This window comes from Haemorhous mexicanus, chromosome 4 (genome assembly GCF_027477595.1).
Source record: "Haemorhous mexicanus isolate bHaeMex1 chromosome 4, bHaeMex1.pri, whole genome shotgun sequence".
Taxonomy (NCBI): domain Eukaryota; kingdom Metazoa; phylum Chordata; class Aves; order Passeriformes; family Fringillidae; genus Haemorhous; species Haemorhous mexicanus.
This window is the reverse complement of record NC_082344.1, coordinates 32,730,724-32,746,621: the sequence shown is the minus strand read 5'-3', so window position 1 is coordinate 32,746,621 and position 15,898 is coordinate 32,730,724. Positions and strand designations below refer to the sequence as shown.

The 15,898-nt window shown below is 39.2% G+C and overlaps 1 protein-coding gene across 2 annotated transcripts in view; it reads left to right on the top strand.

The window, feature by feature from the left end:
- The window catches only part of TNKS (tankyrase), a 129,727-nt gene that overhangs the window by 75,545 nt on the left and 38,284 nt on the right, over nt 1–15,898 (top strand). For both annotated transcript variants that reach the window (XM_059844353.1, XM_059844354.1), the window contains exons 6-8: nt 10,346–10,440; nt 13,381–13,447; nt 13,886–14,072. In XM_059844353.1, the coding sequence (XP_059700336.1) occupies nt 10,346–10,440; nt 13,381–13,447; nt 13,886–14,072 (349 nt within the window). The remainder of the gene's footprint in view (nt 1–10,345; nt 10,441–13,380; nt 13,448–13,885; nt 14,073–15,898) is intronic.

Sequence of the window (15,898 nt, the reverse complement as noted above, 5' to 3'; positions counted from 1 at the left end):
AGTAATTCACCTCTTTTATTCTCCTGTGCTCTCTAGAGTGGATCCAGTTTGGTCCTGGTAATTTGTTGATGTTCATTTTGGTTATGGGGATGGCTACCTCTTCCATGCCTTATTTAGCTTCAGAGATATCCTTTGCCAAGCTTCTCCATGCTTCCAAATATGGACATGCTCACTCACCAGGATTTTGGAACAAGACTTACTGTTTCTTCTGAGATGTATACCAAACAAAAAGTTCATTCAGTTCTTCATGGTGCCTTCTTGTCTGTAAGACCTCCATTTCTTGCCCTAGCATCACCTTGCCCCACTGAACTGGCTGGTGCATTTTGTGCTCTTAGTTGGTTGCAAGAAATTATGTCTGGTTTGAATCCATTTCACTGGTTACTACTTAAACTGGTTTTGCCTGTCTACTTGTTTTTTTACCTCTAAACTGCTGGAGTTTGTGGGTTTTGTGTTTTTCTCCAGCTTGTAAATTCAGCTTTTTGAATGTCCTCTTAATTCTAGTAAACTCTTTTAGCTTGCTGTTGGTCATACTGCCTTCTTTCACTATATCTAGCCCTTCCCAGTAGAAGCTATGCATTAGCAAAGTGTCTCCACTATTATCTTCATTAGTAGTTTCTGTGCTGTCTGTATAGGACAGCACAGAACATAATTTTCTTACCTACCAATTCTAGCTTATTTTTAAAAACTTGTCATTTTTTCATAGCTCCACTTTATGAAGGTTGGTGCCTCATGTTGGATTATTTTAGCAAGCATTTCCCCTGTAGACAAATTGAATCTGAGTGTGCTCTAGCTGCTGTTAAAGACAACCTTTACTGAAAAGTTTTGCTTCAGGTGTCACTTGGTACCATCCCAGTAGCTGCATTTACCCATGTGATGTTCCAAGCCATTGTCTCTGTAGAAGAGTCACTGATAGCATCCAAACATTTCACCTCTTAGGTCACCCAAAGCCCCTTGTGTTTTCTGCCCTTGCTGCCTCTCTGATTTCTCCCAGCACATCAGTTATCACTTGCTCATAGAACCCCATCACTGACTTCAGAGATTGCATGGATAATTTATAGGGATCAGTTTAGTTCTAAATGAAAAGGACGGCAAATACTTATGTGAAAGGAGAGATGTATTTACATAACCATTTTAAAAAGTATTGTTTAAGTTGACTGAGCAGGCAGCAGATGAAGGATAAAAGGGAAGGAAAATGCCAAAATGCATTGTAATTGATGATGGATGTGTCATTGATGAACAAGAAAATTGAGATGATTTGATTAGTCTTTTTTGAGTAATAGTATATGTGATTACTTGTAAGAGAAACTTATTTTTTACAAGTGAAATACTTTAATATATTCATATTCTAGTAACCATTGCTTTTCAGTTGGAATTCTCTGCCTTTTTCCCTCTATTTTGCAAGGCTGCTCTTCAAAAGGAATGGTAAAGGCTATTTGATTGGATTAGAAAGTAATTTAATTCTAAAATTTGCAAATTATCACTGTAATGCAAAAGGAGCATTTTGTGTATTAAATTTTATTAATTATTTTATATTTCATGTTTTAATTAAATTCCAAAATATAAGGTATGTTTATTTCATATCCAGCACTGGAGATGAAATGCAGTCAATATGCAAGTGTTGCTCATAACAGTTTACTCTGACCCGAGTTTCAGTAAAATGAGTGAAGTGCTGATTTGACAGAGAGAATGGTCAAATTAATTTATTCTTTCTTAATAATGTGAAAACATTATGAACTGAAGCCCGGAAAGTTTCTAGTTGGAAGGGGAAGGTGGGGAAGCAAAGTAAATACATCAAGGAGAAGTAGTAAAAATAGTAAGATAGGTAAAAAGAAAATGCAAATAAAAGATTGTTAGTTGACTGTAGCAGGAAAAACATTGATGCATGTACAGGCTGGGGAGCAGTGCTGCAGAAAGGGAGCTGGGGGTCCTGGTCCAAGGCATTGAATGTGAGTCACGGAGCCCTGGCAGCCAGGAGGGCCAGCCCTGCCCTGGGGGGCAGCAGGCACAGCCAGGCCAAGGGGGGGATTGTCCTGCTCTGCTCTGCACTGGGGCAGCCTCACCTCCAGTGCTGGGGGCAGGTCTGGGTGCCACAACATCAGAAAGACACTGAGCTGTTGGAGAGTGTCCAGAGGAGGGCAACAAGGATGGCAAAGGGCCTTGAGGAGAAGCTGAGTGAGGAGTGGCTGAGGTCACTTGGTCTGTTCAGCCTGGAGGAGAGAAAACTGAGGGAAGACCTCATTGCAGTCACAGCTTCCTGGTGAGGAGAAAAGGGGCAGGCACTCATCTCTTCTCTGTGGTGACAAGTGGCAGGACCTGAGGGAATGGCCTGAAGCTATGGTCAGGGAAGGTTTAGGTTGGATATTAGGGAATGGTTCTTCACCCAGAGGGTGTTTGGGCACTGGAACAGCTCCCCAGGGAAGTGGTCACAGCTCCAAGCCTGACAGAGTTCAAGAGGGGTTTGGGCAACACACTCAAGCACATGGTCTGACTCTTGGGGTGTCCTGTGCAGGGCCAGGAGTTGGACTTAAAGATCCTTGGTGGGTCCCTTCCAACTCAGGGTATTCTGTGACTCTATGAAAGATTTTGGTAGCAAGTGGTAAAAGAAGAGAATGCAACAGCAAAAAACCCCGTCAGTTTTGGTTCTCTGGTGATTCAGTGTGCATCATCTTCAGATTGCCAAAAGTGGCTCTGGCTATGATACTGTGAGGAGTTTCTGTGTAGTGTTCTGCCATATCTTTCAAGTTGGCATAGATCTCCTTTCAGTGTTAACATCAGCCACATTCCTTTAGGAGAAGAGAGTGGATCTTTCTTTACTGTAATTTTTTCCTTATGTAGCTCAGCAAGCCACTATTCCCTCAGCTGTCAGTATCTATCACCAAAGAAGCTCTGCTCCTCTGCTTCTCTGATAATCCATCTCTGAGTTCCTCTCCCTGTGTCATTGAGTGCTGCCAGAGATGTATTCTGTGCTTCTGAATCTGGGAAAACTACAAATGCTACTTCATGGTGAAAGCCCCAGATTTTCTTTTTCATACTGCAGTTCTATCCCCAGCTACACCCTCATCATAGGCATGTAGAAATGGAAGAGATTCTTGTAAAGATCAGTCTTCTGAGAATACTATGGTTTTGTGAGTAGTGTTACTCAATTTTTCTGACACATCCTCTGTGGAACTGTTTTGCCAAATGGTGTCTGAGATACATGCATCTACAGAGGATTTTTGGGGAAGGGAGGAGGCGTTGCATTTTAATTCTTGTTTAGGAAGAGGTCAAAGATTACTAGTGCCCTATTTATGGGATCTGCTGTTTGTGAAATCCTTCAGAGATCAGTAGTGTTCCTATTTGAAATGTCTCTCCCAGTTCTCTACCTTTTTCCCCTTAGTCTGTGTTTCTAGGTTTGTTTCTGAAAGTAATGATAACCCCCTGCAGTGCTACAGGCTGAGGACAGAGTGGATGGACAGCTGCTAGGCAGAAAGGGGCCTGGAGGTGCTGGTTGAGAGCAGCTGAACGTGGGTCAGCAGAGTACCCAGGTGGCCAAGGCCGGTGGCACTGTGGTCTGTATCAGGAATAGTGTGGCCAGCAGGACAAAGGTGGTCCTTCTTCCTCTGCACTCATCACTGGTGAGGCCACACCCTGAGTGCTGTGCCCAGTTCTGGGCCCCTCAGTTTAGGGAGAATGTTGAGGTGCTGGAGCAGGTCCAGAGAAGGGCAATGGAACTGGTGAAGGGTCTGGAGCACAGGTCCTGCAAGGAGCAGCTGAGGGAGCTGGAGTTGTTAAGCCTGGAGAAAAGAAGGTTCAGAAGACACCCTGTCACTGTATAGCTGCCTGAAAGGAGGCTGTAGCCAGGTGGGGGTCAGTCTCTTCTCCTAGGCAACCAGCAAAAGGACAAGAGGACAAAGCCTAAAGCTACACCAGGGGAGGTTTAGATTGGACATTAGGAAGAACTTATTCACAGAAGGAGTGATTGGTGATTGGAATGGGCTGCCCATGGAGCTGGTGGAGTCACGATCCCTGGAGCTGGTCAAGAAGAAGCTGGATGTGGCACTGAGTGCCATGGTCTAGTTGACAAGGTGTTGTTCAGTCATAGGTTGGAATCAATCTCGAAGGTCTTTTCCAGCTTAGTTGATTCCATGATTTCTTGTTTCACCTTATTTTAACCTTGAGATGGAGACACTCCAGTTATTTCTTTGTCTACCGCTGTCGAGATCACGCTTGTCATCCTGTTGGTCCTTCCCTACACTGGGCACGTAGGGGCTTGAAAAGGCTTGTCTCTCATATATCTCCTGCCCCCTTATTTGTCAACACTAAGCCCAAGTTGCAGTACAACAGGGTCACTGTGTTGATGTTTGGGACTGATGCCAGCCCTTGTCAATGCGGGCTTAGAGGTTCAGATGTACAATCAGAAAATTGTGTTGTCTCTCAAAGGTCAGATCTACTAGAGAAGCATTCAGTAGTCAGTAGTTTGGACAGTACAGCCCCCTGAGAAGGAACAGATTTGAATACTCACTGGATATGAGGAGCTAGTCTGTCACCCAAGCAGACCTCTTCCAAATGATGTCTTACTCTGTTGGTGTGTTTGCAGTTTTTTTAGTCTTCTCTTTCTGTGTTTTTAAACTCTTTTCCTCACATTTATGGACATTCTTGCCCATTGATGCTCTGCCCTAGCACTGCTGTGTCTGTGCAATCGAGCCGGTTTTGTCTTTGCTGGTTTACAGCTCAAAACAGTTGGTTCCTCACCACCACCACCCCCACCTGCCAAGAGATCGTCTGATATACCAGACCTCTGAATTAAGATACTGTTTGCCTTGCAGATTCTGAATTGGTTAACTGTTCAGTTCATTTTCCTTGTCATTAGCTGTTAGGAAGCAGTATGTGAAATCTGTGACATGATGTTTTTTGGAATTTTACTATACTAAGTCTGTCCAGTTCAATAGTCTCATTAATTACTACTATTCTGAAGATGAAGCAGTTGAATTACCACTAGAAACAGTGGAGTGAGAAATGTTTTCCTTAAGCATTTTGTAATTCTTGTCTTTAGGAATTTTGTTTGTTTGTAGGGGTGTTAGTTTGTTTCTTGTTTATTTTTTTTTTTACATAAGAAAAGTGGTTTAAGCTCTTCACCTCTGGAGTTGCAGCTAACTCATCTACAGTCAGCAGTTTGACATGACTTGTTTTCATGAAGCAGCATCTATAAGTTTGTCCCTAAAGCATAATTGTCAACCATGAATTTAAATATCTCAGTACTGCTATTAAATGACCAAGGAAGCTGCATGATTAGGGTGACCAGTCATGTGGCTGGTGAACAGAAACATGGACCCTTTCCTGCTCATTAAAAGCTTAATTATTCAGTCAGGGGTAGGGAACTTCATTTATTTGTTACCAAATCTGTAAGAGCATTATAACATGAATATAATTATTTTGAGTTACTTGAAATATGTGTTTATAGAAGGAAATATTTTGTATGTAAGTCCAGTCTTGGCACAATACAAACAAATGTTAATGAGCTATTTCCCATGAAAACTTCCAGATTCATTTTAAAATGAAGGTGTAAGATGGGTGCACAGTTTAAAATTAAAATGCAAGTTGGTATCTGAGCAGCAAAGGAAAAGACTCATTGTTTCCGCAGTGGAAAAGTTTGGGAATGTGTCTGTAAGATTTTAGTGTTGTTGCAACTTGTTTTCTTACCCCATTTATCAGAATGATAAAGTGGTGACAGGAGGTACTCTGCTTGCATCCGGAATGTCTTCCTGATGTACCTTCATGATTGATGTGGTTCATTTTAGAGATGTCTGCAAGAGAGCAGCATCAAGCCCAGACTACTGTGATTGGAAAGAAAGATTCTGTCATAAATTCTAACACAGTAAAGAGAAAGTTGTTTGCTTTGCTAGGAGTCAGGACATCTTTCAAAACAGTTTTATGCAAAAGTATGAAACAACAGTCCCTTCTGTGATTAGAAACCCCTGTGCTTTTCCCTTTAATTCAAAAGAGGTGAAACACTTCTCTTAAGGGAGTTTGTATGACAAACAATAAGAGTTTTAAGATATTTTTATTGTTGTTTTCTAAGGGCAGTATGATCCGAATATAATAAATGGTTTTTTTAACTACATTTGTTAAATGGGAGTTTGCTGCACACCTGCAATTTCCAAATCTACTAAACCTGAAGATAATTACAGACATGATATAAAAAGTCAGAAATATTAAAGTCTGCATCAAACATTTAAAAATCCTTTTTTTTTTTTTTTTTTGGTGTGTGTCCTCTGTCGGCAGGGTGTTGTAGAAGAGTTAACAATAAGCATACAAGTATCCTTAGGTATTTTTTTGCCAAGCTTTAATTGTTTCCCCATGTGTGTAAAAGTCACCCTTACTGGTACATATCCCTGTAGGGACCTTCTGAGCATGAGAGTAGCCATATGTCAAGGCCAGAGCTGGCCATCAAAATCAGAGTGTTGCCTCTTTATTATGAGACTGCCCTTCCTGTAGACAATTACATGAATTTATAATTCTAAATCACTGTATATTGATGTAAATAAGATGTGAGATGAGACCTTATTTATGTAATAAGATTGTTGATTTTAGTAGCCTTTGACATGGCAAGCTGAGAATGAGAGAAACGCATAGATTAAGATTTTTATCAGATAGCATTGTATAAAGATTTTGGCAGTAGAAAGCAAGAACAGGAGATATTAGTTTTAAAAACAGTTCCTGCAGCTGTTATTAATCATGCAGATAATGCATAATATAAGATGGTTACATAAGATCCCTTGGTTTAAAGTTGCCCTTAAAATGTCTTAATTTTAATTTGAATCTGAAAGGAAACTTTCTTCTGAGGCAGTGGCAGCATTACTGTCTTAGGGCTGCTGGAGACTCTTTAGCAAGAGAAGGGAAATGGATGGTGCTTGGAGCTGGAACTCCCACGTTGCCTGTGGACAGCTTGTTGAAACAAATTTTCAGATTTCAGCAGAAGCTGCTCAGAGCCTGCAGTCCTGGAGATCCCTCAGGACCACTTTTGTTTGATGCAGGTGAACAGGGGATGGCAGATCCAAGGCGGCTGACCTTGAACAGGGGTCATCAAATCAGCTCTTGGTAATGTAGCAGTGCAAAAATACCTGAGGCTCACTGAGAACAGTATCAAATCTAAAAAATGCATTTCTTGTATTCCCAGGCAACACATTATCAAAAAGACTGCAGGCACAACCACTTCCCTTACTATAAATAGTAGATATAAAGGTTGACAGTGATTGCCATCTTGTGTACAGTGATGCTCCTTAAAGTGCTCTCAGTACCTGCTTTGGCTCAGTTACAGCTGCCATAAAATTTTCAAGTACTATGAGCATCTTGCATGATGGTCTACTTAATAAAAAGGGAGTTATACTCTTTAATTATACTAGCAAGTAAGCCATTGTGATTGGCCTGGTAACTGTGAATGTGAGTCTTGGAAGGTAAGTGTCCTCTAAGGATTTTTTGTTAGTAAGTCTTGCCAAGTTTTGCAAGATATGGGAGGAGGAGTTAATTGATAGCTTTATTAAATCTGTTTTCTTATATTAAGTCATTAATTCGATATACCTTTCAGGTGCAGTAGACATTGCTATCAATGGTATTTAGTTTTTACTTCCCTAATGCTATATAAATAGCATGTTAATTTTAAGAATCACTCTCTACTGCCATAATTAGCTTTTTTTTTTTTTTTGAGGGCTCATAATGTCATCTAATAAGTAGTTCATGTAGCACAATATTATCTTTTAGTTACCTAGATTCTGTAATAAGCATACAAAGTTGTAACTCCACATAAGTATTTTTACCTATTAAATCTATTGTATGGATGAATCCTCTTTCTTATGAGAAAGGAAAAGAAGTTGTTCAGAATCATGGAGACAGCATCTTCCTGCTTTCTCCTTCCTGAAGCACATGTAAGCACAGCCTTTATAAGAGCCATTTAGCCAAAATAACGAGCAACTGGTTTGTGGATAAAGGGGGAACAGTTCTCCAGGTTGTCTGCTCCTGCACCTGTGTGTGTGTTCACTTGTCCTTGACTATCATTTAAGTGGTCTCTCTGGTCCTCTGACTCCCTGCCTCTCCAGCACTGGGTGTTTGCAGTTGCAGAGTTCAAGCATGCTGCCTGCTGGAGATCTCAGCCCCATCTCCAGGATGGGAGCAGGGAGCTCCTCGGAGAGGCAGCCGCAACATGGCACGCAGCTTCGCTGGTGCTGCTGTGGGCCACAAGGCAGGCCCACCAAATGTCAGGTGCCTGGCTGCAGATAAATAATTCTGGTGTGCTGGACTCTGTATTTCAGGCATGGGACTAGGGTGTCTGCTCAAGAGGAGGTAGTTCACTGTACTGAAAGACAGGGATATAAGTTGTCTAAAGATTTGGGTTAATGCTGATTTTCTTAATTTATGCCTTTTGTTGGGCAGCTATAGACTTGAAAAGCTTTGTGTTTTTTCTGTAATGAAGTTATTTGACAAATGCAGATCTATTAACCCTAGAAATGCAAAGTGCACAGTCCCAGCCTGAGTCTTAATAGTTTTTCTTTTAGTTTTGAGGAGTGAGCAAGACTCTGGGGTTATGTGTCTTTATTGAGAACATCTCTGTTAATAATGTTTCCTTTTAGCAAAGCATCATTTTGGAAGTCTGCCATCATTGTTTTAGAAGTGGCGCACAGACAAGAAAGGATGAAGTTTAATTGTAGTGAGGTTAAAGGATCCTGCAGTGTTCCAAACATTTAATGCTTGACTCCAATTTTTCTGGAGTCTAGACCTTTGAATGGACAGACTTCTCTGTAGTCCATTTCAAATTAATTTTAGGTTTTCTGAGTTAGTTCAATTGATAAAACTGGATTTAGTAACCAAACCAAGGCAACTGTCAGAATAAATAGTGCTGAAGTATTCTGCTAGTGTAAATAGCAGCATCATCCTTATCCACATTTTCATTAGTATTTATGATATGCAGAAGACAATCATTTTATAATAGGGGCAGATATAAAAAGAATATATTGCCTTTTAGATCAGTCTAAATTGTTAATTCAGTAGCAGAAGTCTTAATAGTAATAGATCCTGAAAATTTGCATGGTCAAACAACTGAATGTTTGTTGTTACTGGTATTTTGTATCTTGGAAACACTCTGGGGATCATCTTCATGTTAGAATGTTAGAGGTCCTTATCTTCAGTGGAGATAATTCTGAAGATGGGTCTTATGGAAACTTTTATAGCTACTTCCCTAAATTTCTGAGTTTCCCCAGGTGTTTTTCTAAGAGATCTGAGTGACCTGTGCTGTCATTTCTGATAGTACAACCTGTGTCCTCAGTATGATACACAGGACACTTGGTTGTTGTCAAAGTGGTTACTCTTTCTGAAGCCAAGTAGCAAAGTGTTGAGACTTTAGTAAAATGTAATACAGAGTGCTCCCAAGTTATGGACATTAAATATGTGTTCCTGGAAATCCATACTGTTTATGGATGTATAGTACTTGCTTCTGTTTATCGCAGATGAGACCGTTTGTCTTGATTTTTTTTGTTTTTTAACCTCTTGAGAATAGGGAAATGTGACATCTCCCCTTATAATACTGTATAACGATGTTTTAATGCTGACAGTAAATCTGTACTTGGCATAATACAGTGAGATATGTACATTTTCCCATGTTTCAAGCTGCTTTATGTGTGGGGTTTTACTGTGAGAAAATTGTATCATTTGGTTTCATGCCACAAAATAAATTGCAGCAAAGATCTCTTTAAAATCCTCTGCTTCTCAGCCTTGGGAAGGAGGAGACAATCATCCATTTCTGTAGGAAAGCAGTCCCCTCAGGCTGAGACAGCACACAAAATTTGTTTTATAATAAAAAAGCTTTTAAAAATAAAATTCAAGGGGGATTGCTGTTGTCAACTCAACTCAAAAGCTTTCAGTTAAAATTCATATGAGCTAGCCATGGAGAAAGGTGTTATTACTCTGTTATTATGCAGCAAGGTGCATTACTGATGAAGACCTGTATTTTGCAGGAAACTGCAATCTGCATGCAATTTTCTTTGTCTTACCACAGCACAGTACAGAACAAATATGGATACTTTTTTGGTGCAGAGATGATGATGATGATGATTATTTTTAAAGTTAGCTTTAAATTAAGAGGCTGTTATTGCCTTAGGGGTGCCTGTATTCTTACCCCCCTAAAGGCACATTTTTTTGGTTTGACAACAGGAGGGGCCTGCGTGTGCTGTGTATTTGTTAATTCAGCTAATCACAGAAGGGTACTTTAACTTATCTTGGTGCGATGTATAAGAGTAGCTGAGAGTATTTCAATGGCAGGAAGTACAGGACTTCAGATTGATGTGGCTCCCATCCTTCATCTTCTTTTGTTTTGCAGTCCACTCCTTTACACTTAGCAGCTGGCTACAACAGAGTTCGGATAGTCCAGCTTCTGCTTCAGCATGGTGCAGATGTACACGCAAAGGACAAAGGGTATGTAAAATTAATTGATTTATTACCTGTCTGCAGTAGTGGCTTTGTATTAGTCAAGATGTAGAATGATTTCTTTGGTTCATGTTGCAGCACAATCTCAGATAGTTGTCTAAGAACGTGATATCTGCTTCCAAAATCTGAGTGTGCTTCATATTAGTTGTGATTGCACTTGTTGTAAGGCTTCTTTTACACCTTTAAAATTTTTTCCAAACTTGGAGCTTTACTTCCATTTACAGACTGCCCTTTAAAATTACAGACTAACAGCATTATTTTTGGATAGGCGATGGGGAGAAGATACAAGGGCTTAGTGAAAGATGTGCATTGAAAAACTTATCTATGGCCTCATTATTTTGTTGCAGATAAATGGATGTAATTCCAAGTAACATCAACAATGCTTATGTGCTCACAACTAGTGGTCATCATAGATCTATCTTCATTGAAGCTGACAGCAAAAATCAAGATACAGTAGAGGCTAAACTCTTCTATTTTTGCATTAAGGGTGATAGTTATGTAAGATATCAGCAAAGTGCACAGCAGTCAGAAATCTGAAATGATCCCTGCTGTGTATTGTTCTCAGCCATAGATTTCTGATCTTTACGATGATGATTTTCATGATGGTTGGATTGGAAGGCTTAGTCCTAACATGGTAGAAATTGAGCCCCTAGTTAAAGGCATACATTTTGTATTCAGAATCCATAGAAGTAAGATATGTGTGTGTGCTGTCTCCAGCACCAAACCTGAGGCACTTCCTGTATTTTCATTTTCTGCTAATGTTCGAAGTGATTTTAAATTTTCTTAGCTTCTTTCCTTTTTTTTCCTTTCTCTTCAAAACAGTCCAAAATGTACTTAAACTCTTAAAATTTGACTAGTTGTAGCTCTTTCATCTGTCCATTTACCCCGATGGTGTTTTTTAACAGTATTGATGTTAAATGCATAATGATGTATTTTGCAAGTCAAAAAACAAAAATACACCTTAAAAACCACAGAAAACCACACCACACCACAACCCCCCCACCCAACCCCCCCCCGCCCCGAAAACATAACAATACACTTTCCCCCCGCCCCTCAAAAAAACCCCACAAAAAATAAGCCACAAAAGTCCTACAGTAAAGCTCCCTATAATACCCATTCAGGTAGATCCAGCATTATTTAAGCAGGTTGAAGGTCTTTTGTACCTTTCCAAAATTTCAGCATCACTTGGTAGAAAATTCCAGTGTAGATGCTGTAATGAGTTTTGAACAATTTGCTTGGAATGTATGAGAGGTAGTAAAGTTGAACTTGAACTTGGGGCTGGAGCCAGAGGGGAAGGAAAGCAAACAAAGAAAGGAAAACCTTTCAATACTTTGTAGTGAACTTTAAAACAACCCAAACATATTTAGAAACATCTAACATCCTAGTAAGCTCTCACTTTTTTTTTTTAGTGGCACCACACATTTAGAATCAGTGTGGTGTTTTGTTTTACCTTGCTGTTTCTTATTTATACATAATTTATAAGTAAGTAGGCTATAAATAACTGTCACTTTTCATTTAAGGAGCTAAATTAGGCTACATTGATTTTATAGAACTCCTAGGTTCTCTTCAATGGAGTCAATTCAGAGAAAGTGCTTAGGAATTGTTCTGTATTTTCAAAATGGTCACCACTTCTAGTTACTGCCAAAGTGAAGACCAGCCAAGGAAGCAGCTCTTTCTCCACTAGTCTTTCCTTTCCCCTACTGCTGTTGTGCTGGAAGAGGGAAGGGGATGCATTGCTGCAGGACTGTCTCTGCTGACAGGCCTTAAAGCCCTTAGTCCTCTGAGATGACCATCATTTTGGGAGTGGACAGGTTTTTTGAGTGCTCTGTGTAATGGGTAGTCTTTCTCTGTCTCACACATGCACCCATAAGTTGTAATCAAGAAAAATAATGATGAAAAAAACAGTCTGAAAAATTTTCCTCAAACAAATTTTCCTCTCCTGTGACAAATGTGTTGCTGCTTCTGAGAGCATCCACTTTGAAATTAAATTTATTTAATTGCTGTCTACTACTTGGTGTCCTAATTATCTCTGAGTTGGTTTTGCAGTCCTGGGAATTACCCCCTGTATTTTTCATAGGTATTATGGGGTTAATGATGGTTTTCATGTATTATGTGTACTGATCTGTTGAGCCATAACTAGCCTGTCATGCTTGGCTTGAATTAAACTCATTTTGTCCTCTGCAGTAATTGCCCATCTCACATCTCCTTTTCAATGCATGACTTTTATTACATCTTGTGCTTGTGACTAAATCCCTGTTATTTACTTTGCTAGTGTCATTTTTAAGTGTGACCTGCAGTAATATAACACTACAAAAATTACAGGGACCATCTTAGAAGTATCTTGAGCAGTTAAATAGGTTGTACTGTAAAAAATGGAGGAAAATCAGGTCATTCCACAGTCTAGAGCAGCAATTTGAGTCTGCTTTCTATGGATATTTGTACATCTTCATAAAATACCCAGGAGTTATGTTAGTGTTATCTGGGGAATTTTGCCTTTCACATAGCATTTTAAACAGGAGTTCCTATTTAGGCAGAAGCAGAACACTGTTGAGGAAATTGAACGTGGAATGGGACTTTTCCCCCTCCTTAGTAGCTTCAAGAAAGATCACATCAAAGCCAGTTAATGCTAGTCTTAATGGTAGATTAAACATCTGTGGCCTGTTAAGGCAACAAAAAGCCCCACAACAAAAAAAAACCCCTCCAAAAACCAAGCAACAAAACCCCAAGTTTTAATGCCACTCTTAAGTAATGCGTTATTTGTGGAAGTCAGATTTTCTCATTAGTTTGTAAATCCTAATTTTAAAATGCTTAACTACTTGAATATTTCAACTTTATTTTGATCTTTTCATCTCAGTAGGGAGAAAATTGTTCCTCCCTTAAAAATGCCACTTTAACAGAATTTGTCATTTGCCTTCTTTTTCCATGCAGTGGTCTTGTGCCTCTTCATAACGCATGTTCTTATGGACACTATGAGGTTACAGAGCTGCTGCTTAAGGTAAGCAGAAGGATGGGAGGTAATTACTGTTGATTTAGATGTGTTAGATGAGATATGAGCTGTTTATATCAGAGCTGAAAAGTAAGATTTTTTTTTTCCTGTTAGTAACAGGTTTCAAACATCATATTGTCATTTCAGAAGCCTGCAACTGTAGGTCTTTGGAACAGTATATGTGGTTTTTTCTTTATCTAATTTACTTGGACTGATAGTAGAGTTGAATCTTTCTGTTCAAAAATTAGCTCACATAAAAATTCCAATTATTTTTCACAGATTCAACAGCACTTTTGTGTATGCTGGTATTTTTTATTAACTTTTATGTGTGTGTGTGTGTTCATACATGAGTGATTTGAACCAATTTTTATAATAAAATGAAAAATTATAAGCTTTAGTTGTTGAATCCGATGTCTTCCTAATCCAAGACTTTTTTTGCTGTGCTAGCATGGTGCCTGTGTGAATGCGATGGACCTCTGGCAATTCACCCCGTTGCACGAGGCTGCTTCCAAGAACCGCGTGGAGGTCTGCTCGCTCCTGCTGAGCCACGGCGCCGATCCCACCTTGGTCAACTGCCACGGCAAGAGCGCGGTTGACATGGCTCCAACGCCTGAGCTCAGGGAGAGACTGACCTGTAAGTGCTTCCAGACTGAGAACACTTGTTGGTGGGTGGAAAGGGATGCTTTCCTTCCAGGCCACCTTCCTCAAGCTTCAGAAGTGCATGCAAGGCAGTGGAGTTGCTGCAGCTGTACCATGTGCTTTGAAGACTCGGTGACTTTTTATGTTTAAAGTCCAGTTCAGTCACACAGGAGCCTCGATATTGCATTTAGGAGGCTCTGTGTTGCATTTAGAAACTTACAGAAGGTTAGGTAGCTTTGATATGCAACCTTGGAGATGGAAATTTCATCACCTTCTTTTGTGGTAATATTCATGCTGTTTACAAACCAATATTTCATCCCTAATTTTAATTTTGTATGCCTTTGCTTTTCCTCTTTGGGGGATTTGTTTCCTGACTCTTCTAAAGTGTAAAAGATAATTAAATGAGACATGTATGGAAACACAGCATTATGAAGTTAGAGAAAATTTCTTGAGAATTAGAATCTCAATTATAAATAAGTTTTTGGTTTTGTCTCCCACCTTTCCAGTATAGCAGAAGCCCCTTGACACTAATAATGTGATCCTGCACCACTCACAACCACAGCTAGTCAGGTTTTAGTGTAGTCACTGTTCTTTGCAGGGGATGATGGTGAGATCATGTGCAGAAGAAAACTTTGGTGTAGAAGAAGAGAGGAGTGCATTAGTATCTTTTAGGTACTTCTCTACTCTGAGTCCAGGGCTATAGCTTCTGGCTCTGAGGAGGGTTAATTTAGCATTTATTTAAATTACAAGCAAAAAAAAAAAAAAAAAAACTCAGTTTAAACTTCAGTTTATTTCTGTGTTTAGAATTCCTCAGGAGCAATGAGGGAAGATACATGTCCATTAATATCCACTGATATTTTAAACAAATGTGAAAATTATGTCAAATTTGACAATATCTTGATGGGATAGCTTGTATTTGCATCCCAAGATACCATGTTTTTATGTTCTTGAGTTGTTTTGACTTTTACTTTGGGAATAAAAATACATTATATTTGTTATTTCAAAATTTATTTGCACTTGTGCTTTGAGTAGTGCTTTGCTTACAAAGAAATTTAAACCAGACATTAAAACAAAGGTGGGAGAAGAAAGCCTCTCATTAACAAACTTAGGATTTCAAGCTTGCTTATGAAACAAAAATATTTATATTTTTACTGAAATAAAGGTATTTTTTTTCTTGTTCCGAGGGTCAGATTTAATTTTTGCTAACCTGCCTTTCATCTCAACATTTTGAGAGAAACACTTCTTTTCAAATTCAAAGTTATTTAAAACTCAAATGAACTAGTTGCTGAGCTTAACAGGTTTTGGAAATAGCAAAATTAGTGATCTGTACTTGCAAAGATATACCTGCTGTCAAAACTTGTTTCATCTTTGGAGCAGACTGGCTTCAAATGCTCAGCTAGTTAGCTTTCTTTAAGACCAATAGTTTAGTATTTTATATATGTATTATTACTGGTTTTGTTGTTATTGTTGTTTTTTATAATTTTGTAGAAGTTATATATATACTTAGGCTTTACAGTGAATTCTTTGTCATGTAAATACAGTACAGTTTTTGACCAACAACTGTAATGCTTTATTTCCTTAAGAATAGCTCATAGCATTGTGCTTATTTGAACACAGACATGGGTAATGTAGAGGTCACATATGCATTTAATGTCAGATGGTTGCAGGATAAAAGGGGGAAAAGCTATAAGGATTTAACTCAAGGAATAACTTCCCCTATCCTTTAGCATATCTCTTTGGTTTCAGCAAAGCTTCTTTCATGTTCTGTGTCCCAGGTCAGCTGCCACCCAAAGACATGCAGAAGCACTCCTCTTTCCTCTT